At 43.4% G+C, this 26,128-nt stretch overlaps 3 protein-coding genes across 9 annotated transcripts in view; 1 reads left to right on the forward strand and 2 right to left on the reverse strand.

Annotated features, from left to right (window-relative positions):
• The first annotated feature begins 200 nt into the window (after nucleotides 1-200).
• On the forward strand, nucleotides 201-18,719 carry tecrb (trans-2,3-enoyl-CoA reductase b). 6 transcript variants are annotated; one of them, XM_042105265.1, is made up of 12 exons: nucleotides 201-323; nucleotides 4,221-4,271; nucleotides 6,427-6,478; nucleotides 10,277-10,321; nucleotides 11,328-11,431; nucleotides 13,341-13,456; nucleotides 14,168-14,273; nucleotides 14,647-14,719; nucleotides 15,026-15,069; nucleotides 15,308-15,365; nucleotides 16,046-16,134; nucleotides 16,621-16,840. In XM_042105265.1, exons 1-12 carry the CDS (start codon nucleotides 279-281, stop codon nucleotides 16,792-16,794), a joined length of 957 nt encoding a protein of 318 aa, XP_041961199.1. In that variant the 5' UTR covers nucleotides 201-278; the 3' UTR covers nucleotides 16,795-16,840. The 6 variants fall into 6 exon arrangements, with proteins under 6 accessions (XP_041961199.1, XP_041961198.1, XP_041961194.1 ...); XM_042105264.1 differs by lacking the exon at nucleotides 201-323 and adding an exon at nucleotides 17,075-18,719 and having other exon boundaries at nucleotides 3,974-4,271; nucleotides 16,621-16,804; XM_042105260.1 differs by lacking the exon at nucleotides 201-323 and adding an exon at nucleotides 17,125-18,719 and having other exon boundaries at nucleotides 3,974-4,271; nucleotides 16,621-16,804.
• A 432-nt stretch (nucleotides 18,720-19,151) lies between these two features.
• On the reverse strand, nucleotides 19,152-24,949 carry ndufb7 (NADH:ubiquinone oxidoreductase subunit B7). The gene is given in 6 exon segments (XM_042105487.1): nucleotides 19,152-19,330; nucleotides 23,805-23,869; nucleotides 23,871-23,947; nucleotides 23,950-23,976; nucleotides 24,684-24,720; nucleotides 24,722-24,949. Coding segments are annotated over 6 exon segments (363 nt in total). The 5' UTR covers nucleotides 24,797-24,949; the 3' UTR covers nucleotides 19,152-19,248.
• A 1,027-nt stretch (nucleotides 24,950-25,976) lies between these two features.
• zgc:136908 overlaps nucleotides 25,977-26,128 on the reverse strand; it is a 19,154-nt gene continuing 19,002 nt past the window's right edge. For both annotated transcript variants that reach the window (XM_042105037.1, XM_042105038.1), the window contains one exon: nucleotides 25,977-26,128. This exon is cut by the window's right edge and continues 512 nt beyond it. The gene's annotated coding sequence lies outside the window, so the exon portion shown is untranslated.

Genomic DNA, 26,128 nt, shown 5'->3' on the forward strand with positions numbered 1-26,128 from the left:
TTGACAAGCGTCCTTGACAGAGCGACCAGAGCTTCTTTGGAAGCTCAAGTCGGTGGCGGTGTGTACGTACAGTAATAGGATTTTGGCGTCTGTAGGCGCGTCATTTAATTCAATTAAACCATGTACAAGCATTCGTTCAGATTCATCGGTCCATCCTGCAATGCCTCACACACATTGGCTGCTTTCGTGGGACATCGTGGGATGTTTCTGACGCTAAACCGACGCGCCGACAGCTCCTTCGTCTTGTGATTGGCCGATTCAGCTGTCATGCAACTTGGATGAAACTGGAGTTTAAACTGTCTGCCACCATGAAGCACTACGAGGTAAGACTGGAATCTGTATCGTTTTTTTGCAAAATTGCAAATAGCCATCTAATAGTGTGTCCTTACTTCAGACAGAATTTCGATTGTGTAATCAACCCACATAGTGGGAAACTTGCTTAACCATAGGTTATTGTCGAAGAGAGGCTGTAAACTTAGGGAAACAGACAGGCTATTGTCACCCTGTAACGTTAGGGATTGCCACATTATGGTGGAGATCAAATTAAATTAACGTCAGTGTGGTCTGTGTGACTCTTGAGGCAGATTAGCATCTCTTAATATTTGACATGGCCATATTTGGACTATTTAACCCTGCATGAATAGCTTTTACGGATTACAACAGGAAGTCAATTTAGTAAACCTCAACGTGAGCTGATATGCCTGATAGCTAATAGCTAGCTATATTGTGTAGCTGTACTGGGTGTGGGTAGCATAGCCGGCCGTGTACCTAGACAATAAATCATCAAACAGCAAGCTCGTAGTGATGCGCCCAATAGTTTGGTAGTTCACTTGATAATAAAGAAGACTGTTTGATCCCCTACATCTTGAGTTTTTGGTGCCCCCCCAGTTCAGTGGTAACATTGGCGTGAAGCCATTCATGGACTTATCCGATAGCCAAGAACATGGTTAGCTAGTTTACAAGATGCGACCATGCATTGCTAGTGTAAAGGCGTGGGGATGTGGATAAAGCAGGTGATTTTCGGTGGTGGAAGGCAATCTGTACACTGTGTTGTGCAAGCTGTAACGTGTGCAGGTGAGCCACCAGAACCGGTGCGACACCTTTTCCTGGACTTGCTTTACCCGTCTCCCCCGACACATATATCAAATACAGGTTATTTATCTACACGCTAGCGTTACTGTGGACATTCTCGGGATGCTTTCGTGTCGTCGTTAACGTTAGCCCAGCGACTGTTGACAGCCCAAGTAGGCTAGCTTCCTTGCATTGCGTTAGAGAAAGGAGTTCAAGGTTATCTCAGAAACACACATTCATCCAAGCCCGGAAATGGCTGTTCAATATTGTGTAATCTTTGTTAATATTCAAACTGTCGACAAGTTAGTCTATCGATTTCTGCGTCAGGAAGGAAATAGGCCTACAACCAAGCTGGTTTTTTTCCACAGTAGTGTCAAGTCACCTCACTCAGATTTGAGGATATTGTCATATATCCCCGTCCATGTAATTATTAATTTATAAACTTGAAGGATGTTTATTTTCGTTGTTATCTGATAATTGCATCACTTGTAGCCTATGTTTTGCAACTGGATGCTTCAAATTGCACCAGAAACAGCCATGCAATGGAACAGGGTTGTCCACACGGGTGCGATAGAGTGCACTACACGCAGCTGTCAACATGATGACTCAAGTTTCGTATGAGAAGGTCGAGTGAGCAAAAAGAGCGACCATGCATCATTCTGTAATTATGCCTCTTTTCCACATGCATAACTTACTGCAGTATAACTATTGAGAGTCGCCATGCATGCGATGTGTCTCAGAGTGGTAAAATACTCACCCCAAGTGAAGTTTTGAGGGTTGAAGTTATGGGGGAACCCTGCGGTGAAGCTGATACCTGGTCATAGCACGCAGGCCGTGGTCCGTGGAGAGCTCAATCCCATTGTACACAAACGTAAGCATTATTTTGACTCTACCTCCGAAGCAAGCAAATTTGTGTGTCTCTCTCTCTCTCATCAGATTGTCCACAGCTTGAGTGCATGCGCCTGTGCATATCTGTGTGCTGTGCGCAAGCGCTATCAGAATAGATCTCTTGAAGTAATGGCATGACCAGCAGGACAGTCGTGTGAAATTTGAGCTGAAAATTGTAACGCCCCCCATATCTATCTCTCTCTCTCTCTCTCTCTCTCTCTCTCTCTCTCGTCCCCCACTTAACTCCTATGCGCTGTTGGTTATTAATAAGATGCAAGGCTCATATTTGGAACATTGATTGACATGAAGGAAGTAAAATGGTATGTGCATGTGTGGGTGTGTTGAGGTATGGCTTTAGAGGTGGAGGGTGGGGGTCTAATCTGAAATGTTTCGGGATATCAGCCATCTATCAGATCCACATGAGCCAGTAACTCTTACACCCCTATGTGTCCTGTGTGTGTTTGTGTTTGAGTGTGTGTTTGAATGTGAATGTGTCAAATATTTGTAATAGTAACTGCCAGGCCTCCCTCCAGGGTCTGTGTGGAAGCAACTGCTCTCTTAGGCATAGAGTAGCCTGTTGCTGTCAGACATACAACCCTGTGTATAAGAGGGGGCAGTTAAAAACAACCGTGTGTTTGTGTGTTTGTGTGTTTGTGTGTTTGTGTGTGTGTGTGTGTGTGTGTGTGTGTGTGTGTGTGCGTGCGTGCTCATGGTTTAGAGGGGAGTGTCTCTGCGAGAAGAGTAGTTGCAGTGTGTGTATGTGGGACCAAAAATAATCATTCTGTACTGCCGTCTGGTAGAGTGTTTTGTGTCATGGTGGGGTGTTTCCATGTGTTGCCATTACACAACCAGAATGAAAGCTATAATTAGCATGTGTGTGAGATTCGGGGCTAGCCCCTGGGGTAGTGCAGGGCAGGGTTGGGGTGGCCGGTGGGGGGTGGAGGGGGTATCAGGTGGAAGGTCAGAGGTGCCTGTTGAGGCCCGACGGGATGGTTCCCCTCCACAGCCACTCCACTTCACCAGCACTCGCAAAACACTCGGGACGCACCTCCCTCCATTAACCCTTATGGAATGTTGGAAAATGAACGTTCTAAAAGAATATCTGTGTTTCTTGAATTCAACATAGAATTTTAGAACCTTGAATTGTTGCAGAACGGAATCTTATGTTAGAATGTTTAAAAAAAAAACACACACCTTTAACCTCCCTCCAATAAATCCAACTGGTTTATTTGGAGATGTTAAACAAAACACCAGGGACCCCCCCCCCCCCCCCCCCCCCCCACCCCCACCCCCACCTTTACATCCGTAAGAGTTGGTTGGTTGATCTGGAAGCTTCTCTGTGTGTTTGGAGATGAGGCATGTTAGAATAGGACAGTTCAACCGTGGGTGTGTGTGTGAGCACAGGAGATAAGGGAAGGAAATATAGAGAGTTGAGATGACGTCATCAATGAAGTAATGGTGGGGGGTGGGAAACTCTCTGAAAGACCCAATTGCTCTCTCTCTGTGAATGAGAGAGAGAGAGAGCAGCAGAAAATGGATGAGGGTGGGAACATGAAACAGGGTGGAGAAGTGGGAGAGTGAAAGGAGGAGCCGAGAGTGGAAGAGGAGGAGAACGAGTGTGAGAGGAAAAGAGGTCTAGAGAGAGAGGGAGAGAGAGAGGGGTGACGAGCAAGTGAGGAGCGAGCAAGCGAGAGGGAGAGATTTATTTCCACAGCTGAAAGAGCGTGCCACTCTCAACCCACACCGTGGTGGCCTGACTCGAGAGAGAGTGGGGGGGAGAGAGAGAAAGAGAGAGCAAAGAACTGAAGTTTAAAAAGTTGGGAGGCGGGGGGACAACACAAAAGAACACAGAGACAGAGGTATAGAAGTGAAACACCATCCAGAGCCCTTAGTGGCGGAGGACCGAAAGCTAGATCGTCAGACGGACAGACAGAGGGACAGACAGACAGAGAGACAGACAGACAGAGGGACAGACAGACAGACAGAGCTAGATCGTCAGACGGACAGACAGACAGAGGGACAGACAGACAGAGAGACAGACAGACAGACAGAGCTAGATCGTCAGACGGACAGACAGAGGGACAGACAGACAGAGGGACAGACAGACAGAGGGACAGACAGTGGACATGGATGCTCTAGCCCTTGAGGCCACGTTGCCCAGAAAGTCCCAGAATGGGGCTCTGGCTACTGGCCCCCCCATCCCCATGCCTGCTAAGCGCAAGCCGGCCAAGAAAGCTAAGAAAGCTGTTGTCTTTTTCGAGGTGGAGATCCTGGACGGCAAGACCAAGGACAAGCTCTGCTTCCTGGACAAGGTAAGGAAGACACACTTTTTTTTGGATTTGTACATTTTAAGGAGATTGAGAATTTAATGATTTTGTAATTATTTATTTTTATTGTTTATTCCATGATCTTGTTTTGCTTTGATTTTCATCTTCTGAATGGTGTGTTGCATTTACACTGATTCATTTAAGCAAACACTTCTCATCCAAAGTGTTGTTGATATGTCGGATAGTTTGAAATTACACCGGAGAGAGATTTGGCCGGACACACACTTTAATCACCTGCGATGTTTACAAGGCCAGCCTAATTTATGATTGCTGAATAAATAGCACAGGCATATTGTACACCGCCACTGCTACTGCATGTCGGCTAGTATAGCCCTCAGCAGAAGTTTACATTCATAAGCCGAGTTTGTGTGTGTGTGTGTGTGTGTGTGTGTGTGTGTGTGTGTGTGTGTGTGTGTGTGTGTGTGTAAATGGGAACCCATCCAAAAGTTAGCTGTGGAACCCAATATGATTAGTTTGCCTTTGCAACCAAAAAGAGACCTTTTGGAATGCAATTTATATACTTTGGTGACTGCTCTGTGGAGTTGGTGTGCGCGTGTCACTATCTGCTAGCCGCATTACCCCATGGGTCTGCACTACCTGACACCTTTTTGGACGGGTTTAAAAGCGTCTTCACACTTTAGGGAAGGGGTGGGTGGTGGAGGGGGTTGCGGCTCTACCGGGAGTGTCCGGAAGCCATTCCAGGGGGATTAGCAGGGGATCTCTGGACGATTTCTCAGCCTAACCAATGCTCCAAGCCATATGGCATCTGCCTACGTGAAGAGGGGAAGCCCTTGCCTTTGTGATGTCATGTGGAATGTGGTGACGGGAGAATTGTGATGCAATTTAGGGTTCTTTTTGTGATGTCACTATAGTCACAAAGTTTAAATTGGAATGCATAGACCAGTCGGTTCTATGCCTGTATCTCTGGCACCGGTCTGTCCAAACATGACCTGGACACACTGGGCACAGACTTGACCCTTGACCTGCTACAGATAAGTCATGAACCCCCGTCAGTGCGATGGTGCAACATGACTACAGGCGTGATCACCTCATAGGGTATCCCTTCTTTTTATAACATCAGGAGAATGACTGACACTTGGGCTACATGCCTGACAGACACTGGCTATTTGACTGGTTTAGACCCCTGTCACATGATGTTTACAGCACTGCCTGGTCTACAGTTCAATTAGTCAATATAAGAAAATACATTATTCTTATGATTGTCACCATTAACAACATTGTAAAACTTAAAAAAAAAAAAAAATATTTTTACAAAAGTTATTAACTGTTGCAGATATTGTATTGTAGGATGACTGTCCGGGCTTATTCTGAGTGTCAGTATAGGGTAGGAGAAACAGTATGTGTTTTTACTTTATTCATATGGGACTGTGGACTATACCATCAGATTATGGGTGATTTCAATGGCATGTGAACAGAGCATCAGAGAATTAATGACATTATTGCACGTTGTGTCAGTGACATCATAAAAGGCTCAACAATTTTGAGGGAAGAAAACGTTTGGTGATGTCACAAGAGGATGATATGTTTGGGGATGGCCTACCACATTTATAGTCTAGGTCAACCCACCCGAAACTGTAAGCAAATTTGAATTTGCTCTGCAAGTCCATGTCGAAAGGATCCAACTGTTGCCCAAATTTCCAATTTTCACGTTTTATGACTTCCAGGGCCATAACCAGCAGTGAAATTAAACTTAAATTGGTGCATTAAACTGTTACCAAATCATTCAGAAGTGCAGTATAAACATATTTCTTGTACATTAAGGTTTTTTACAACATCATTGATATTTTAACACAAAACCCATGCAACATATTGATCTTTTAAACCATTGTCTATATATATATATATATTTTTTTTTTTTTTTATCCCTATTCATGTACCGGTAGTGTTTACTATGGGATTGCACCTGAGGCCAGGCCCAGGGCAGTGAAACTGGTTTGTAAGTAGTATAAATCATCTGTTCTTGTCTAGTGCTTCAGTATGGTCTCTCGCTCTCATTGTCTATTCACACATTGGCAAACACATCACTCTGTCACAAACACACACACAGACATTCACTCTGACTCACGCTCAGGTTGAAATTGCATTCTTTCTCATATCTCCCTCATGTATTAATTGGCAGGTGGAGCCCAATGCTACCATCGGAGAGATCAAGTCTATGTTCCACAAGAGCCGTAAGTACAAGATCTTCTATTGTAACCACGGCGACCAATCACAAGCCCCATTTGACCCCCCCCCGGATCCGATCAGAGAGCAGTTACTTAAGGTCAGCCAATTCCACTCAGATGGTTGAAGCCAGCCAGCCAGTCAGACAGTCTGTCTCCCTAACCTAAAACCCTAGTTCCATGGCCTCTGTAGAGTTCGGTGTCAGCCAACAGGATTTTCTCATTAGCGCAATCTCCGCAGCAGAAGATAGGAGGACTAATGGGTGAAATTAGCTGGCTCAGAGTATAGCTGCTTTTAACTCGTCATCAGACCTCGGTCGTCACACACACACACACGTCACACACACACACACACACACACACACACACGTCACACACACACACACACACACACACACACACACACGTCTGGCTTTCTCTGGGAACAAGTCGACGTTAAAAGGGTTTAGGATTTAAAAATAAATACAGCTGTGTAAGGGTACATACCCTGGCCAGTGGTGGAATGTAACGAAGTACAAATACTTCGTTACTGTACTTAAGTAAATTTTCCATGTATTTGTACTTTACTTAAGTTGAATTTATAGTGCATACTTTTGACTTTTACTTCATTACATTTAACAGCAATTATCTGTACTTTTACTCCGCTACATTTCTACAACACCATCGTTCCTTTTTACGATACATTTTATGATCAGATTTTTTTTCTCTCTGACAAACACGTTTGTTTTACCAGGGGGCGGGGTTGCTACCAAAGATTCTGGAGCGCTACGTGCCCAGCTTCTAAATCTTTGAAACATAAGCTTCTAGTCTAGACCAGGCAAAGCGTGAGCTTGTAGCCATCTGCATTCGGTAGGCTATATTCACCAGACCCATGGCTACACTGGACATGCAACTGTGTTCTGTGCCTTTCTCTGTCTGTTATCTGCAGCGTTAGGGCCTCCTCTGCGATGAGATTGCTATCCGCGGATCAGCGAAGTTACAGACTATGTCCATGCTTCTGTCACACGTCTGATCATTTGCGGCACAAATGAATGGTAGACTATTATAGAACCGCTGGCCGAAAAAAACGTAGAATTTTCCAGATTAAGAAATATTTCTTAATTGTGTGTGATCAAATAAAGAGGCATTGCCTACAATTGGGGGGGTAGAAATGTGAGCGCTCATTCAATGTCTATGTGCGTCTGCGCAAGTGAAACTGAACCTAATCATAAAGACACCTTTCTCAGCAACTTTTCTGTTCAATCAGCAGAATTGGCATTACGATCCACCCGACGTTTCCCTTGTCTACCCCGTTAAACTTCAGGCTCTCGTGTTTTGCTGAATGATATTTTACTCAGCAGATCACCCTAGTAGATAACCAGAATTACAGTCTCTAGAATTTTAGGTCAGAATGTAAACTGGGCCACAGATGGTAAGCACAATTGCATTAGCTTAAAACTATCTAGTCGAGTATAACCTAAAACTAGCTTAATTAAAATGCCACAGCCCATACTAATTTTTCTTTTAGAATATAGATATTAAGAGAATAAATCATTATGCAAATACTTTTACTTTTAATACTTAAAGTACATTTAAAAGCAGGTACTTTTTACTTTTACTTAAGTAGGGTTGTCATTGTGGTACTTTTACTTTTACTAAAGTAAATATTTCTCTGTGTATTTGTACTTTTACTTAAGTACTGAGATTCAGTACTTCCTCCACCACTGACCCTGGCAGATTTTGAAAGATCTGTGTCTTTTAAGAAAGCACGAGTGATCAGGCACAACCCTTTTTTTTTTTTTTTATGGGATTCAAATTAAACCATTAGGCGTCAGAGAATAATGCACTACTTTTACATTACATTACATTACATTACATTTAGCAGACACTTCTTGACCAAAGTGACTTACATATGTCAGCTATATTACAAGGGATCACATTGTCCCCAGAGCAACTTGGGGTTAAGTGCCTTGCTCAAGGGCACAACGGTGGAAGCCGGGAATTGAACCGACAACTTTCAGGCTACTGCACGCTAGCCCAGTTCCTTAACCACTACACTACCACCGCCCCAGTACTTGCAGTCTGTTGTGGAGAGTAGATGTGCCCAGTCTGTTGCGATAGTTATGGAGAAGTACCTTTAAGGTAGATGTGCCCAGTCTGTTGCGATAGTTATGGAGAAGTGCCTTTAAGGTAGATGTGCCCAGTCTGTTGCGATAGTTATGGAGAAGTACCTTTAAGGTAGATGTGCCCAGTCTGTTGCGATAGTTATGGAGAAGTACCTTTAAGGTAGATGTGCCCAGTCTTGCGATAGTTATGGAGAAGTACCTTTAAGGTAGATGTGCCCAGTCTGTTGCGATAGTTATGGAGAAGTACCTTTAAGGTAGATGTGCCCAGTCTGTTGCGATAGTTATGGAGAAGTACCTTTAAGGTAGATGTGCCCAGTCTGTTGCGATAGTTATGGAGAAGTGCCTTTAAGGTAGATGTGCCCATTCTTCTGGCCTTCATGTCCTGTACATTCTTGGGTTGTCTTACATGAACTGCATGTGTGAGATCTCCACCAAAGGGGCTCAATGATATTGAGGTCAGGAGGCTTTGATGGCCACACCAGAACCTTCACTTATTTTTACTGCAGCCAGTGGAGGGTGGAGGTATGAAGGTACACATAGTCATACGGAACCGTTAAGGCACAGGACGTTAGGTTCAATACAGAACACTTTTTTTGCATGTGGACCATGTTTGATGTTCGAGTTGACCATATGTCAGTCTAGTCAATTAATGTCAAAAAAACATATTTTCGAAATACTATTCCCGTTGTGTATCAGCAATATTGTCAGTGAATGTTTTCATACTGGAAATGAAACGAACCGTTTAAATTTGAAAACTGTTTAAAACCGAGGTACCGTTGTGTGTTTTTTTTTTTTTTTTTTTGTTCAGTTACACCCCTGCTGTAAACTCCAAGTGCATCACATGCACAGCTTTCGGGCTGATGAGAGTAAATAGTTCTTTAATATTTTCTGATGATTCATCTTACCATCATCAGAGATCCATCTTTTTGCTCCATTGCAGGCATGGTGCACAAGAGCTACGAAACTCAGTGACTATTTATACACAGGCACCAATCACAATCAAACATGTCTTAGGTGTGAAAACGTACCCCTGATTGCCAATTAAACCAGGGCGTGTCAACATGTGTGTTTATTATCTGGCCAAACATTCAAAAGTATGTCAACTTTTGATCAGGGCCATACATTTTTAAAAAGGGCACACGATAAAAAAACTGGCCGATATTTTTCCAAAGTCTGCCTTATGAGCACAACTGTAACACAGTAAACAGCAAAAACAGCAACAAATACAACAACAAAAACACACAAAAATGTATCCGTTTATCTCTTTGTCTAGCATGATTTATAGCTGTAGAGGTGTAGGCCCACGTCTTATTAGATAAGCCTTCAAGAGTCCATATTGGCATAGAGACGTGAAACGATTAAAACCCAAAGTATTTTATCCTGTGTGTTGAACCCATGTGCTAAACTCTGATACCTCATGACAGTCTTACTTCTGTGTTTCACCGCCTCTGCTGAGGTTGCATCACACGCGTCAGGTGTTGACGTTTGTGATAGTAATCCGCCTCAATAGCCGAACTGCAGTCTTGTGCCTGTAAAACTGGTCAAAGTGAAGTAGATATATGTGTGTATGTATGCATCATGCATGATTATGCATTTGAGCCAAACCACAGCTAGGCAGCGGACCTAATGAAAAACACATTATGTGTGTGTGTATGTATGCATCATGCATGATTATGCTTTTTTATCTTTTTTTCCTCTCCAGATCCCCAGTTTTACCCAGCCAGGCAGTCGATCCGCCTCGATGCAAGTGAGTGTGAACCTTCAGTAGTTCTGTTATTTGGTGTGTGGTTGAGATTTGGAAATGTATGTACGTTTGTCACATTATTTTGTTCAGTCTTGATTTATGGATGAGTATTACACGGCTCTTCACAATGCAAGTAGAACGCGCCATTGACTTGAATGGGATTTCCCAAAGTTCTAGCGGTCATTATTTTCGACTAGAGGACCTCTGACTCCATTCAAAAGTGAAGCAGACGTTTGATCAGCTGTGTTCTAAAGAATGTTTGATTCAAGTTCAGCGTGAGTTGTTGCAAACTATTTGTTTCTCAGCAAAAGGCACAATGAACGGTAACAAATAGGCTATAGCGTAGGCTATGTAAGCTAAATAGTCATATAATGGGGAGTGTATGGTTTTGTTTTTGCAAGTAGCCGTGTAATAAGCAGTATAGTATAGTATATATACTCTTTTGATCCCGTGAGGGAAATTTGGTCTCTGCATTTATCCCAATTCGTGAATTAGTGAAACACACACAGCACACAGTGTGGTGTAGCACACACTAATCCCGGCGCAGTGAGCTGTCTGCATCAACTGCGGCGCTCTAGCAGTGAGGGGTTAGGTGCCTTGCTCAAGGGCACTTCAGCCGTAGCCTACTGGTCGGGGTTCGAACCTGGCAACCCTCCGGTTACAGGTCTGAAGTGCTAACCAGTAGGCTACGGCTGCTCCTGCAAGCGAGGTAATGTATAGAACGCCGGTTCGCCCTGTCGGGACTTATTTTCCCAATAATGGCCGGCATTCTAAACATTATCCCTTACGTATGGTGAGTGGCAATGTTGGGACACTATTGCGTTGGTGAAAGTTGAGGGACAACCTGCTGGTACAGAGTAGTCATGGCAGTCTGATGTAAATGTATGCCAAATGTATTCAATCTGTATGGTATTAGAATGAGGGTAGAATGGATGAGTATCTGTGGTCGTGGTTGTGTTGGAGCTTATGTCTATGGTGTGACTGAGTGCATTGTGGGCTTGTGGTGCAGAGGGGAAGTCACTGAAGGATGAGGACGTCCTACAGCACCTGCCCGTGGGTACCACGGCAACCTTCTACTTCAGAGACCTGGGGGCCCAAATTAGCTGGGTTACGGTGAGTGTACACGCACGCACGCACACACACACACACACACACACACACACACACACACACACACACACACTCACTCAAACAGAGATGAATATGCACGCACACACGCGCACACACACACACTCAAACAGAGATGAATATACACACACACACACTCAAACAGAGATGAATACAGACAGACATACACAAATAATGTGCGTATTATCACAAATATACATGCACACACAAACCTCTCACACACAGAGAGACAAATAATGTGCGTATTAACACAAATATACATGCACACACAAACCTCACACACACACAGAGACAAAGAGAGATGAATACACACACTCACACACACACAAACGCATCTCTGCCACGCTTCACAAATGCATCTAATCACTACAGCGGGCCAGATAGGCGTGTGTGTGTGTGTTTATACTAGTGTGTATTTGTCCTTGTCAACACTAATCACTACAGCAGGCCTGTTGGGCTGACTCATCTCTGTGTGTGTGTGTGTGTGTGTGTTTGTTTATTTCTTCAAAATGTTTGTTTATTTGTACGTGTATATCTGTGTCTGTGTGTATGTGTTTGCGTATCTGTGTGAGTTTTGGTTGTTGCGTGCGTGCGTGTGTTTTGGGTGCATGTGTTTGGCAGTGTCTGTCTCTCTGTCCTGTCTGACTCTCTGTCCTGTCTGACCTCATGTTCATGTCTGTGTCTCGCCCTAGTGCTAATTTGTTGTGGCACACCAGGCTCCATGCGCTTTCACATTAGCTCGAGAGTGTGTGTATGTGTGAGCGAGAGGGAGAGAGAGAGAGAGAGAGAGAGAGAGAGAGAGAGAGAGAGAGAGAGAGAGAGAGAGAGAGAGAGAGAGAGAGAGAGAGAATAAGCTGGGAGAGTTATAAGAACTTGGGAGTGGGGTTTGAGTGTGTTGCCTGGTTGCTATGGTTTCTTAATTGCTTTGCTAGGTACCTAGCTAGCAAAGGAAACTGAAAAACAAATGTTAAACTGTTTGGCAGTTTCACTAACATAAAAGGATCTCTAGTTATCAAGGAGAGAGAGAGAGAGAGAGAGAGAGAGAGAGGGAGGGGGCGAGTGTGGCAGCGAGAGGAAAGGAGAGGGAGAGAGAGAGAGAGAGAGAGAGAGAGAAAGAGAGAGAAAGTGAGGAATGGGAGGTGGGGGCAAGACAGGGACGTGTGCAAGCGCCTCCACTTCCAAATGTGGTCAGGGGACGTGTGCAAATGTGGTCAGGGGGGATATATTTAAACCGTCTGGAACCATGGGAGCTGACCAGGAACGCCAGGACTGTGTGGGACAGGTGCAGAGGATAGAGAGAGGGAGAGAGAGAGAGAGAGAGAGGGAGAGGGAGGGGAGGGGAGGGGTTGGCAGGAGTGAGAGAGAGAGAGGGAGAGAGGGGGGGGGGGGTTGGTGAGAGAGAGAGAGAGAGAGGGGGGGGGGGGGGAGTTGGCGAGAGAAAGAGAGAGAGAGAGAGAGAGAGAGAAGGGGAAATCCCCAAGAGTAATGTCCCACCGTGTTTCTGTTGAGGCTTGAGCGAGTTAGGAGGTGGACCAGGACAAGTTATTATCTGTTAATTGTAGTTTACTGACGTGTAAGTACATGGTCACAGTGTGCGTCCGTGCGTGCGTGTGTGATAGGTTGAGGAAGAATATCTGTGTTGTGCTGCTTCTGACAGTTTTGATGCGTGTGTATTCATTTGCACGTATGCGCACACGCACGCACACGCACTCCTTGCCCAAACTACACTTTGGTCAGTTACTGACCAAAGTGTAGTTTGCAAACAACTGACCTTGTTTGGTCACAAGGTCAGTTGCTCTTCACATCCCCCCTCTACAAAGACACACACACACACACAAGTGCCTCAAACTCCCATCATGCATTGGGCCTCACATCACTTCCTGTCTGTGTGCAGGTCTTCCTGACTGAGTACGCTGGGCCGCTGATCATCTACCTGCTCTTCTACTTCCGGGTTCCCTTCATCTACGCCCCCAAATATGACTTCACCACCAGCAAGCACTGGGTCGTGCAGTGAGTCTCCGACACACCCCACTTATTCTGGGCATACTAATTTTAGTATCCTACTAATTTAGTATACTAATTGGTCGTATATGGAGTGTAACTGGCAGGGTAACATCTTAGTGCATACTGTATTATTGCAGTATTCACACTGGGTCCTGCAGTAAGTGTCCGACACACGCCACACCCCACTTATTCTGGGCATACTAATTTTAGTATCCTACTAATTTAGCATACTAATGAGTCGTATATGGAGTGTAACTGGCAGGGTAACATCTTAGTGCATACTGTATTATTGCAGTATTCCAAATGACTTGAATGGTCGGTTAGTCTGAAATGATTCATACCGGTGCCAAACTTTTGCATTTCTAATTGAATTTATTCTGTCTGGAAATGGCACAAACATGATACAATACAATACATGGCGTAAACTGGTATACAAGTTCTGTATTGTCAATTAAGACAATAAAATGGCATTACATTTGGCATGGTTATGATTAATGATGGACTAAGCTGTGTGTCATCACTTTTGATGTGTCAAATAAAATGTGGTACTGCCTGTACCAGTCCTACACAGTCAATGCAAAGAATCATGGGTAATATAGTTCTGTGTGTGCCCTCTGCATGTAGGCCTACCTGTCCTACACTAATGCTCCTACTGTCAATGCAAAGAATCATGGGTAATGTAGTTCTGTGTGTGTGCGCGCGCGCCCTCTGTCCTAGTTTGGCCTGCATGTGTCACTCGTTCCACTATGTGAAGAGACTACTGGAAACGCTGTTTGTGCACCGCTTCTCCCACGGCACCATGCCCCTGCGCAACATCTTCAAGGTGAGCACACACTGACCCTTGCCCTGGCCCCTCTCTCTCTCTCTCTCTCTCTCTCTCTCTCTCTCTCTCTCTCTCTCTCTCTCTCCTTATCTCTATCTCTCTCCCTCTACTTATCTCTCTCTCTCTCTACTTATCTCTCTTTATTTATCTCTCTTTCTGTGCTTGGTTTACTTTCTTTCTTTCCTTCTTTCTTTCTTATCTAAACAGAAAACACGTCTGTCTTTACAATTCAAGTCCATTTTGATAAACAATGTTCAGTATGTACTTTCTTTCTTTTCTTTCTTTCTTTGCACTGTTCACATGATGCCTGTTCCTCTTTAAAGAGAGTAGTTCATTAAAAAAAAATAAAAGTGACGTGTGTGTGTTTTCTCAGAACTGCACGTACTACTGGGGCTTTGCAGCTTGGATGGCCTACTACATCAACCACCCTCTGTACACGCCGCCGAGTGAGTACACACAAACAAGCAAACAAATCAAAATGATTGATTGTCCACACTCTGTGCATACTGCTATGCCAGTTGCTTCAGTTTGTAAACTCAAACATCCACTTGCAAGTAAACAGTCGATGCAAACAAGCTGTTTATAACTCCGTTTTCTCTCTATTGAATGGATATACACGCACACTGTCTGACCCACAGACAGACACACACACACACACACACACACACACACACACACACACACACACATCCATCCATGTTTGTTTGTTTGCTGATTCTGTTAACCCTTTCTTCTCTTCTTTTCCCTTTCAGTTTATGGGGAGCAACAAGTTAAACTGGCACTCATCATGTTCCTGGTAAGAAGACACACACACACACACACACACACACACACACACACACACACACACAGTGACCTTGTGACTGTGTAGTCACATGCTTGTAACCTATAATTAACAATTATAGCATGTAAGTAAAGAAGTAAAGTTTCAGTTCCTACTGAGAAAAAAGATATGCAGATTCCATTAGGTTGGGGTCCTTCACCATTTGTGGCTGTAAATAAGATTGATGTTGCTCTCGTGTTTGTCTCCACAGTTCTGTCAGATTGGAAACTTCTCCATCCACATTGCACTACGGAACCTCAGACCACCAGGTACACACACACACACACACACACACACTCTAATACAAGCATATGCACACACCCACACTTACACTACATAAAATTGGTAGCCTGACAAGCCAGACCCACATCAAGATGTAGGGTCTGGAAACTCACCATTGGCAGTGCTCAATCCGAGGGGCGGGATAAGCAGTTGTCTTTCAAATTCCCTCTGCACGCAATAGGATAGCACTACAACTCCTGAGCCCCATGCGTTTTCCCACCAGTGGAGCTAGTTAGCTAGTTGATCAAACTTTTGCCAACTTAAAAGCAGCATCCTCCATCTTTGCTTTCAAGTAGCAGGGAATTCATGAGGAACGTTGCAACTCTGCCATCATTATGATAAGCCCGTCCACCGACTCTATACACAATGTGATTGGCCTGACCGAAGTTTGATTTTTCCAGCAAGCCAACAGAGAGTTGCTAGACTACCCTGGCTGCAACTGGGGGTTTTGCTGTTTGGGAGGCGGGCAGTTGTTGCATCAGAATATCGTTGAGGGGAATGTGGTTTTATCTTTTTTGTTCTTTTATGTACATCTTATGTTTGAGGGGTTTGTTATAATTATGTCACTTTGTGAGAGTATGACAATGGTTTCATAAAAGAGTATTAAACCTCTACACCTCTCTCTTTCTCTCTCTCTCTCTTTCCCCTCTCTCTCTCCCTCCTTCAGGTTCGAAGACCAGGAAGATCCCCTACCCTACTAAGAACCCCTTCACCTGGATCTTCCTGCTGGTGTCCTGCCCCAACTACACCTACGAGGTCAGTTACTCTTCATGTCCCCCCTCCACACACACACACACACACACACACACACTGGAGTGACACCTTTTCACACTCTTACAGCTACATGTCTACTGTAGTTTCTCTACCCCATATTGTTATTCAGCTAAGTATCATTTTCTCTCAAAACCAACTTAAAAAGTATTTTCATATATGTATGTAATGTATGTGAATTTTCTAATGAAATGTGTGTTGTGTGTGTGAGTGTGTATTTTCTAATGAAATGTGTGTTGTGTTCTCTGTGTGTGTGAGTGTGTATTTTCTAATGAAATGTGTGAGTGTGTATTTTCTAATGAAATGTGTGTTGTGTTCTCTGTGTGTGTGAGTGTGTATTTTCTAATGAAATGTGTATTTTCTAATGAAATGTGTGTTGTGTTCTCTGTGTGTGTGAGTGTGTATTTTCTAATGAAATGTGTGAGTGTGTATTTTCTAATGAAATGTGTGTGTTGTGTTCTCTGTGCGTAGCTGGGGTCCTGGCTGGGCTTCACGCTGATGACCCAGTGTCTGCCCGTGGCCTTCTTCACCATAGTGGGCTTCATCCAGATGACCGTCTGGGCCAAGGGCAAGCACCGCAGCTACCTGAAGGAGTTCCCACACTACCCCTCCCTCCGCTCCCCCATCCTGCCCTTCGTCCTCTAGAGACGCGCGCATACAGACACGCCCACACAGACACACACACACACACACACACAGACACGCCCACACACACACACACAGACACGCCCACACACACACACACAGACACGCCCACACACACACACACACACACACAGACACACACACACAGACACGCCCACACACACGCCCACACACACACACACGCCCACACACACACACACGCCCACACACACACGCCCACACACACACGCCCACACACACACACGCCCACACACACACGCCCACACACACACACGCCCACACACACACACACACACACACACACACACACACACACACACACACACACACACACACACACACACACACACACACACACACACACACACACACAGTCCCTTTCCTCAGTGGACTGTACCAGTTCACCCCCCACTACTTCTCGCAGTACTGGACTGTACCACTTTTAGATAACATGCCATTCAACTGGACTGTACCATTTTTAGATAACATGCCATTCAATTGGACTGTACCATTCTGCAAGTGATTACATACTACCTCTACTGGTCGCTGCCAGTATAACTTCAGAACATCATTCAGCTGGACTGTGCCAGCATACAGCAACTTAGATCATTCATCAACTGGACTGAAAAAAACATCACACTGTTATAATAGTGAGTTATCATGCTCTATAACTGGATCATAGAAATAGTAAAAAAAATAAAAATAATCGTATAAAATATCGTCCACCATCACCAAACATACAAATTTAATTGGTCCACCCAAACCTGTAGTACAGTATTTGTAGGAGGTTAGGACTTAATTATAAAAGTCATATCACAAATACATAACACGTTACGACTTTATTTTAAACCCTTCTTCAGTCCACCATTATTCATTTTACCCATCATCCCTAGAACTGGACCAATCCACCCAATGCCCCTTGAACTGGACATCAGTCATCTCCATTGCCCTGCCCCAACATCCCTCACTTTGTCTGACTATTAAACCAGCCAAACAATCTTTAGTTTGCTCTATGACAGATTTACATTACTATAAACTAGTTTACATTAAAAGTATTTAACATCCTAAACAGACACCTTTGACAACTGAACAAACATGCTCCCTTTCCCCAAAACTGCTAGTCTCCTACCCCCCCCCCCCCCCCCCCCCTCCCTCCCTCCCTCCCATTCCAAACTGAACACTGAACCTTACCACACAGGACTCATGCAGTTGTCTGATGCAATTGTGATCATGTGATTTGACCTGTGTCTGCTTCTTGCTTTGAATAATCCTGTTTTCTTGTAGGTCTTTGTTTTTGCTAATAGCTCCATGTGGTCCAGGTTGTCCCAAAAAGCTCTCGCTAAAACCAGGATGTTTGAATTGAAGTCAAAATGGAATCATATCTTCAACCTGGCAAATGTTAAGCGGCAAAAAAAAAATGTTGGTAGCTTTGACTGATGCTAGTGCTTATTTGAATTCTCAAATGTATGTCCATGCTACGTTCCTCAGGAGTTCAGTTATTGTCCAGTATTGACTGACTACAAATATTTGGAGTGCACTGGATTTGTTTTTTGTTTTTTCAGAGATGTTTTTCAAAGACGTTAGTACAAACTTGATTTAGATGTACGGCTTTAAGCATCATGAGCTAGCATTGGTAGGGACTTTAGTGTTGCCTTGTTCAAAGCATGTTTTTTTTTTTTTTAAAACAGTTGACGTAAATTTAACAAATCTTGGAAAATAAATCTTCATTTCAGTTACCCTTACATAAACATCGTAACACAATGTGACTTATTTTCTCGATTTGTGCAAAAACTAATTTATAAAAAAAAAAAATCAACAAAAACAAATGTTTGTGTCATTCTGTACGATTTAATGTTTCACAGTTACTACTGTGCTGTACATTCTGACTTACTATTAGCTTTAAAGTTGTAGAGAATTTGCCCATCTGTGTGTGTGTGTGTCTCATTTCCAACCTTTGGTCAGGAGGTTGTGTGTCTGTTTGTTTACTTAAGTGCTAGCCAACCCACCAGTGTCTACCATTCGGTCAACATTTCGTCTCGTTTCAAAGACAAAAAGTCGGAAGTTAAGTCACACGGAGTGCAGATCTTTCTTATTTTTACTTTCACTGACACACACAGTGTTAGAAGCTCCCAGAAGCATGTTTATAATGCCTGACGAAGATCTATAAGATCGAAACGTTGCTATGAATGAAAGTTTCTGGGAGCGTCTACAACAGTGTGCAAGGTCCTTCTTTTGATTTTTACCTTCAGTTTAGTTGATCTAGCACCTGTGAAGTTTGTTGGACGTGCATATCACACACTCTGCTTTTTCTCTGTGTCAGTGAAAGTGGGGGAAAAAAATCAATTCAAGAAATTAAATCCAGGGCTCGTCATATAACTTTATTGTATAGAGCAGGTATGTACAGAGACTGAAGGGAAACGTGTGTGTGTGTGTGTGTGTGCTGGAGAGGCGACATTATGCGGCCTGGGCTTCGATCCTCTTCTGCCTCAGACGGAGTCTCCTCTCGCGTTCGTACTCCTTCATCCTCATCACAAAGCTACAGACACACAGAGAGAGATTGAGAGTTAGAGATCAGCGTAACATTACCCTATTAAAACCAGGGTTCTAAAGGGCCGTCTACACGACGCCGGTTTTTGTGAAACCGGTGAGGTTTTGTTATCGGTTACGCCTTGCGTGTACACAACGCCAGCAGTTTAGGAGACTGTAACCGATTGTTTTTGAAACCGGCTTCCGAAGTGGGAATTTTTGAAACTGCCGGCTAACTTTCGCCGTGTAGACGCCTAAAGCTGGCAATTTTATGACGACATAGCCACGGCACTCGACCTGACACGCTGCTTGTCAAAACAAACCAAACCATTTGTTTGTCATATTAAAATGTTTCTTCTTTCCCCAGTCATGATTTATGTGCACAATGTAGCCTATCAGCCTTTTGTGGCTAAGTTAGAAGCACACGTTATCTTAATTTACAGTAGTTAAACATTTGCTTACTGCACGTTAATGATTTCTCCAGTGGTGCTTACACCTAATGCAATGCAACGTAGGCTAAGCATTTGAAATTTCACATAGCATTAACAAACTGTTTCAACAATGTTTTCTTCTACGCAATTCACACGAATTAAACGTGAAGCCTCTGCACGACCGGTGCCATCGACTGGTCTGGCATATGCACTACAGCATATTTAGCCGGTTACACCTCTGTGTGTGCACGTGAGTTTTTTCTTTACCGGTGTCGTTAAAGGTGTGAAAGCAGTAAGAGAAAATTCACCCAGCGGTTTCGTGTAGACGTACCCTTAGGCCTAGTCCACACGTACCAAACCGATCTTTTTTTCCTCGGTCTTCCCCGGAACCGTATCAAGAATATTTGCGTCCAAACGGACCCATCTCAACACGTTACTTCATACCCCAGGCCTATAGGTGGCACTGTGTCTTTACAGAAATTCACCAAAACTTGCAAAACCTGCGCTTTCAAAACAGACAGAATAGGCTACGGCGAAATGGCTAGTGCAAGGAAACCAGAATTGTTTGTGTGGACTGTCAACTGTAAAACTAATAAACTTTATTTTACGGTTTGTGAAGGGTGCAGTCCCGTCCTTTATTTGGCTAATACAGGTAGGCCTACTAATCACCTTTACTTTCTTTGGTTGTAGGATAGTCCGTGATTCACATTAGTTTTGGCTATCACCGCAATTAGGCTACTAAACGCAAGGCTTACCCAAGTTCTAGGCTATTCTGTCGCCACATTTATAATATTGCTATAAAACCTTCGTTAGTAACAGTCAATACTTTTGCCTGCATCAAATCGTGCATTCGCATTCAGTGTGCTACCATCGGCTTAACGTGAGTTCTAAGCGTCTTTGTATGCTTATATCTGATTTCACTCGACTGTGAATGCATGTATATATGTTGTAAGACATGTAAAATAAATGAATGACACTGGCACTACGCACAAATTAATGTAGCCTAAACTTACACCGCACTTTCCTAATAACTTAAGTTCTCTCGCGTCACTGACAGTAGCTAGAATGCATAAAAAAACACCGGGAAAAACTGTTCAGTCCACCAAGTCATAAGCTATCGGCGCTGCGCAGCATCAGTTGTGATATTTATCTTAACGGAGTGTAATCGTAGGTAATGTCATGTATGAAAACTAGTATTGTTAGGCAATACTATAAGTGCAAGTCCAGGGCAGCTGAGGTGTGGCGATGACATCATCGATACGCAAGCAGGATGTGCGGTTTCGCTGTCTAAACAAACTCAAACGGGCTACGGTTTCAGATTTCTCCACTCTGGGACCAGGTTTCAGAAAAGTGCGGTTTCGGGCAGTGCGTTTACAGGATTCGTTTGGACGCTCGGCCAAGACGAAGCAAAACCTCTGCGTTTAACCTAAAAAGCGTCTCCGTGTGGACAGGCCCTTATTTAACACCCGCCAACTGCGGGTTAAAATTCATTTTGCCGGGTGTTAATAAAAACTTACTAGCCAGTTTGGCTGGTGATGCATGAGGCATTACATGCATGATGCATGAGGCATTATATGCATGATGCATACGGCTCTGTTCTCGGCCATATATCCCCTGGCAGTGCTTCCTACATTTCCCATGACCACTGTGCCGTAATGCTACGTGATGACGTTTCATACGCCCACTGGCTGCGCGCAGTTTGCAGTGAAACCAGGGTGAGCGATGATGGAAACGAATGGAGCGTCTACCAGAAAGCACATGGAATTAGAAGAACCAACGGAGCCAGAGCACAGACTGAAAGAGGAGTGAGTTGGCCAGTAAAGTCAAGTAAAAAGCACATAACACAAATACATAACGCGTTACGAAATATTAACGCAATTAACGCATTGTGTTCACCTATTTCCTTTGTGGAGGGCTGATGTCATGTAGCAGAGGCCGCAAAACCTGAAGCAGCAAGATTGTTTATTTTATTGACTATGGACTTCAGTGTTTCCCACAGAATTGAATTCTATTTGTGGTGGTAGGCTTGCAGAATTAACTTGAATGCAACAGTTTTTAAAAAATTAACACAGCGTGGTTATGATGCTAACCAGATTTAAGTACAATTTAGAACAAACTGGAAAAATCATTGTGTGGGGGTCAATGTTAATATTGTGGTGGGCCGCCACAAATAAGTCAATGTATGGGAAACACTGGACTTAGCTGAAGATGTAACGTGAGGAGCTCGTAGGTAAAAATCAGTGATCACCACCACCAGATGCATCACGCACTGTGCGTAGGGCACCGAGACAGAGGAGGGACCAACATTTAGCCAATAGTAGCTGTACTGCAAACTGTTTTTCACTCGTTAGAGAAAGTATACAATGTCAACATGCACTAACAGCATGTTACATAAAGATGATACTTTTTCGGGTCCTTTCTATAAAGATCCAACTTGAACGTAGGCCCTATGCTACTCCATTTAATTGAGAACACGTCTGAGCGCGCACAAGAGGGAGAGAAAACCAATGGCAGGTTCCTCCTGGTTTGTCATTGTTGATGATAATTTATATCTCCTTTTTATTAAACTATTTTAATTAAACTAAATGCGGCATTGGTTGGGGCAGACTTATAGGGGCGAGAAGAGGAATGAAGCAGGGGATGAGGATATCGACAGAGAAATAGATAGATAGATAGATAGATAGATAGATAGATCCCAAACATGAAATGAAGTGTTTGCATATTCTGTGGTATGTATTCATGCCAACAATGTTAATAAAATGATCAAATGCATTCAGTGACACTCATCTCAAACTTATAATTCTCTTATTTTTACCGGAAAAAAATGGCTAGTAGAAATTCTGATTGGCTAGTAACTTTACCAAAAGTTACCAGCCACATTGGCTGGTGATCAAAAAAGTTAATATAAGAACCCTGATTACAACTATTTGGGGCATTCGTGAGTGGGGTTTTGCAATACCAACTAGTCTACCATCTTGTTTAGGTACTTATTGTGGCCTCAGGTAAAAGGAAAGAGGAACCCCCCCCAGTGGGGCTATAAAGCACTAGCAAGAACTAGACCCATTTATTCTAGCTCAAACCATGGCTTACAAAGATTTCTACACAAACATTATACTTAACTTTCTGGTCTTTTGTATCTTTAAACGTCAAGCAGAATTGTTGCTTCAACAAAATCGTGACTCGTTCACATTTCTGCCAGAACGCATCAGCAAGTATCAGCCAGGCTAATAAAGCACACAACCATCATTGCCTATAGAACCCAGCTTCACTATCAAACTCCTATGGGGTTAGCGCCTATAGAACCCAGCTTCACTATCAAACTCTTATGGGGTCATTGCCTATAGAACCCAACTTCGCTATCAAACCCTTATAGACCGCAATAAGTTCACAATATTCCTTCAACTCATATTGTGTGCTACAACACAGCAAGCACACAGTAAGCAATAGGCCTATTCATATTTTGTTTGTCTCTCTGTCGATTTGTCTATTTCTCCTCCCTATTTGTCTATTGCTCCTTCTTACAATAGGAACACAGAATGTAGAAGGGCATTTATTGTTCATGAGTTCAGACTTTTCCCCTTCTTTTCCGTTATGCTGTTGTGTTGGCACTTCAGGGCCACCTTACTTTCCCCCTTCTTTGCCTACTTGTTTGTTATGTCAGCAAGTGCCCAGAGTTGCTGTCCACTCTGCCTGACACAACATCCCTTTGCTGCAACTGACAGACAAGTTAAGACTGGTTCACTCAAGATGCTTCAGGTTGTGGTGTGTGTATGTGTGTGCAGAGGGGGATGGGGGACACAGGTAGGTGTGTGTGTGTGTGTGTGTGTGTGTGGGGGGGGGGGGTCTAATTTATATAGTCAGCAAAGTGCAAAGTCTGTCAGCAAGCAAAGTTCTCGTGCATGAAATGGTAGCTATTGTGATATGCTGCGCTGCATGCACACTGCACTTAATAAATAATAATCAAATAAATTATCATTCTTTAGGATCCAGTTATTTCAGTCTTGTAAGATGCTTATGGTCTTAAGTCTCGATCGATGACGGGGGTGATAATACTTACTCTGGTGCTCACAGTAGTCCCAGTCATGTCTCTCGTGCTTGCAGGCCAGGAAGTTGGGCCAGTTTGTCCCTCTTGCACTTCATGAGTTTGATCAGGTGGTGCGCGCAGTAATCGCGCTGTTCTACCGGCAGCATCGCAGGTTCATCTGCTCCCGCGTGGCAACCATTTCTTACCACAGACAACAAGGAACATTAAATATACAAACATGAGTGGGACGCCCTCTGACTGTGGAATATGGTTTCTTATAATGTCTATGGGGACTCCGCTTAAACAGCAAGCGACTAATCATAATGGCCTTTACACCAAACAACTTGACAAGATTTGGGAACAAGACTATGAAAATTGGAGTGTTTCTAACTACGTCAAGCTTTACTCAAAAGACCACAATCATTCAAAAATCTTTCCCAAGTCTTGTCAAAGTTGTTTGGTGTAAGGAGGCCATAAGTCTATGACGGTAACGACCAGCAGTTGCATGCTAACGTATGTCGTCCTAGTGCTGCAGAGTTCTGCTAACGTTCTGCTAACGTTAGCAAACAGATGAGACTGCATATTTGAGGCTGGGAGCACGTTTAAGAACTGATGTTAAAACACATTAACGCTAGCCTGTCAAGTAATTTGTCATGCAAACAACGTTAGCCTCCAGTCACAACTGCAGTTTACTAAATCCGTCAAGTTCAACTTTTCTGGCTAACTGTACAAGTAGCATTAACCTTAAGTTAAAGACATTAAAGATGGTATAAAATGTGTAGGGTCAGATACAATTCAGTGTGCATCTTTTCATGGACGTATTTGATTTACGTACGTTAAATAGGTGTTTTTCAAATGGACTGTAACCAACATTAGCAGTAACGTTCGCGTTATTGTTAGCTACAAACCTCTCTCTTCCCTGTGATCGAAGCCCTTCATTGGGTCCGATGTAAAGGGGTTTCGCAGGATCAGGTGTTGTGTCCGACTGGGTGACATAACTCCGCACAAGATGAGACCCCATCGCAGGCAGAAAGTTACCTTTCTTTTTTCAATCAATCTATCTTATAATGCCAGAAAAACACGAATACTTCACTAGCCCACCATTCGGTCACCTCCAAACGTTACTGCCAGGCTATTTCCGGTCTACAACGGAAGTAAACAGGACGGTAGGTACAACATGAAACACCCTCCCAGTCTCCAACGAGGCTATGGTCCATAGTTCCTATATCATATTTCCTGTATATTGTCAGTTCTTTAGTCTTTAGTCTATTATTCTATTGGCAAGATTTGTAATTATATAATTATATATAATTGTAAAAAAAAAAAAGAAAAATTTTTTAATTAGCTCCTTGTGTTGTTATTTTGTGCGTAAAATAATTTAACTTGGCTACCTATGAGGTATTCTACTAGAGGCATTACATACATTTTCAACAAAATCTTGGTGGGTGGGGGGTGAGGAGTATTCTTATTCTTGAATCTGAACGTCATATGCATGGGCAGATTATGAACTTTCGGGCCCCTGGGCCCAGATATATTAAGGGCCCCCCACTTATTGTCGTATATGTGGGAGGGGGGGGGGGGGGGGGGGGGGGGTTGGGGGTCCTCCCCCAGAACATTTTTAATTTGTTTGATGTGATTTCCTTTATTCTGGTGCATTTTGGGGATGGCCAATACTAAATTCAATCAGATTAATAGCCTACATCCTGATTTGTTGATATTGAGGCAATGATTCCATGCAAAGGCTTGGGCTTCAGGGCCCCCTGACCCCCCCCTCCCTGGGCCTGGGCCCGGTAGGCCCGTGCAGTAATCCATCCCTGGTCATATGTAGGACATGGTAAATGAGAAACACCTAGTGCCATCTCAGGGTTGCCTAGTTAACACCAGACCACTTCTCAACTCTCAGGTTCGTCTGGGTTCTCCCAGACTAATAATTTAACCCTAAAAATGTAAGGCCTGGTAACCAACAAATCTGTGCTATATGTTGATTAATGATTAATTAATGATTTCCTATAAATATATCAGAATTAGGATTTTTATTAGCATTTTTAGATATGTATTGTTTCACAAAAATGTATTTATTTTTTTCAGGAATATTTTAGTGTGACTCAGTCTGTCCTAAAATAAAATAATAAAATAAAGCAAAAAACAGTGTGAAATCATACAATTCAATGACAAAACTCAATCAAACCTCAATGACAGAATCAATGTTAAGTGTAAACTTTATTCTCAATGTTCTTTGAGTCAACCATTTAGGCATCCTGTCACAACACACATTTTAACTCTCTCTGCACAGTTGAACATAGAGTCCATGGTTCTAATACACTTCAAGTCGAGCTTAAATACTTCTTGCTAC

The sequence above is a fragment of the Alosa sapidissima genome, chromosome 9 (assembly GCF_018492685.1).
Source record: "Alosa sapidissima isolate fAloSap1 chromosome 9, fAloSap1.pri, whole genome shotgun sequence".
Lineage (NCBI taxonomy): Eukaryota > Metazoa > Chordata > Actinopteri > Clupeiformes > Clupeidae > Alosa > Alosa sapidissima.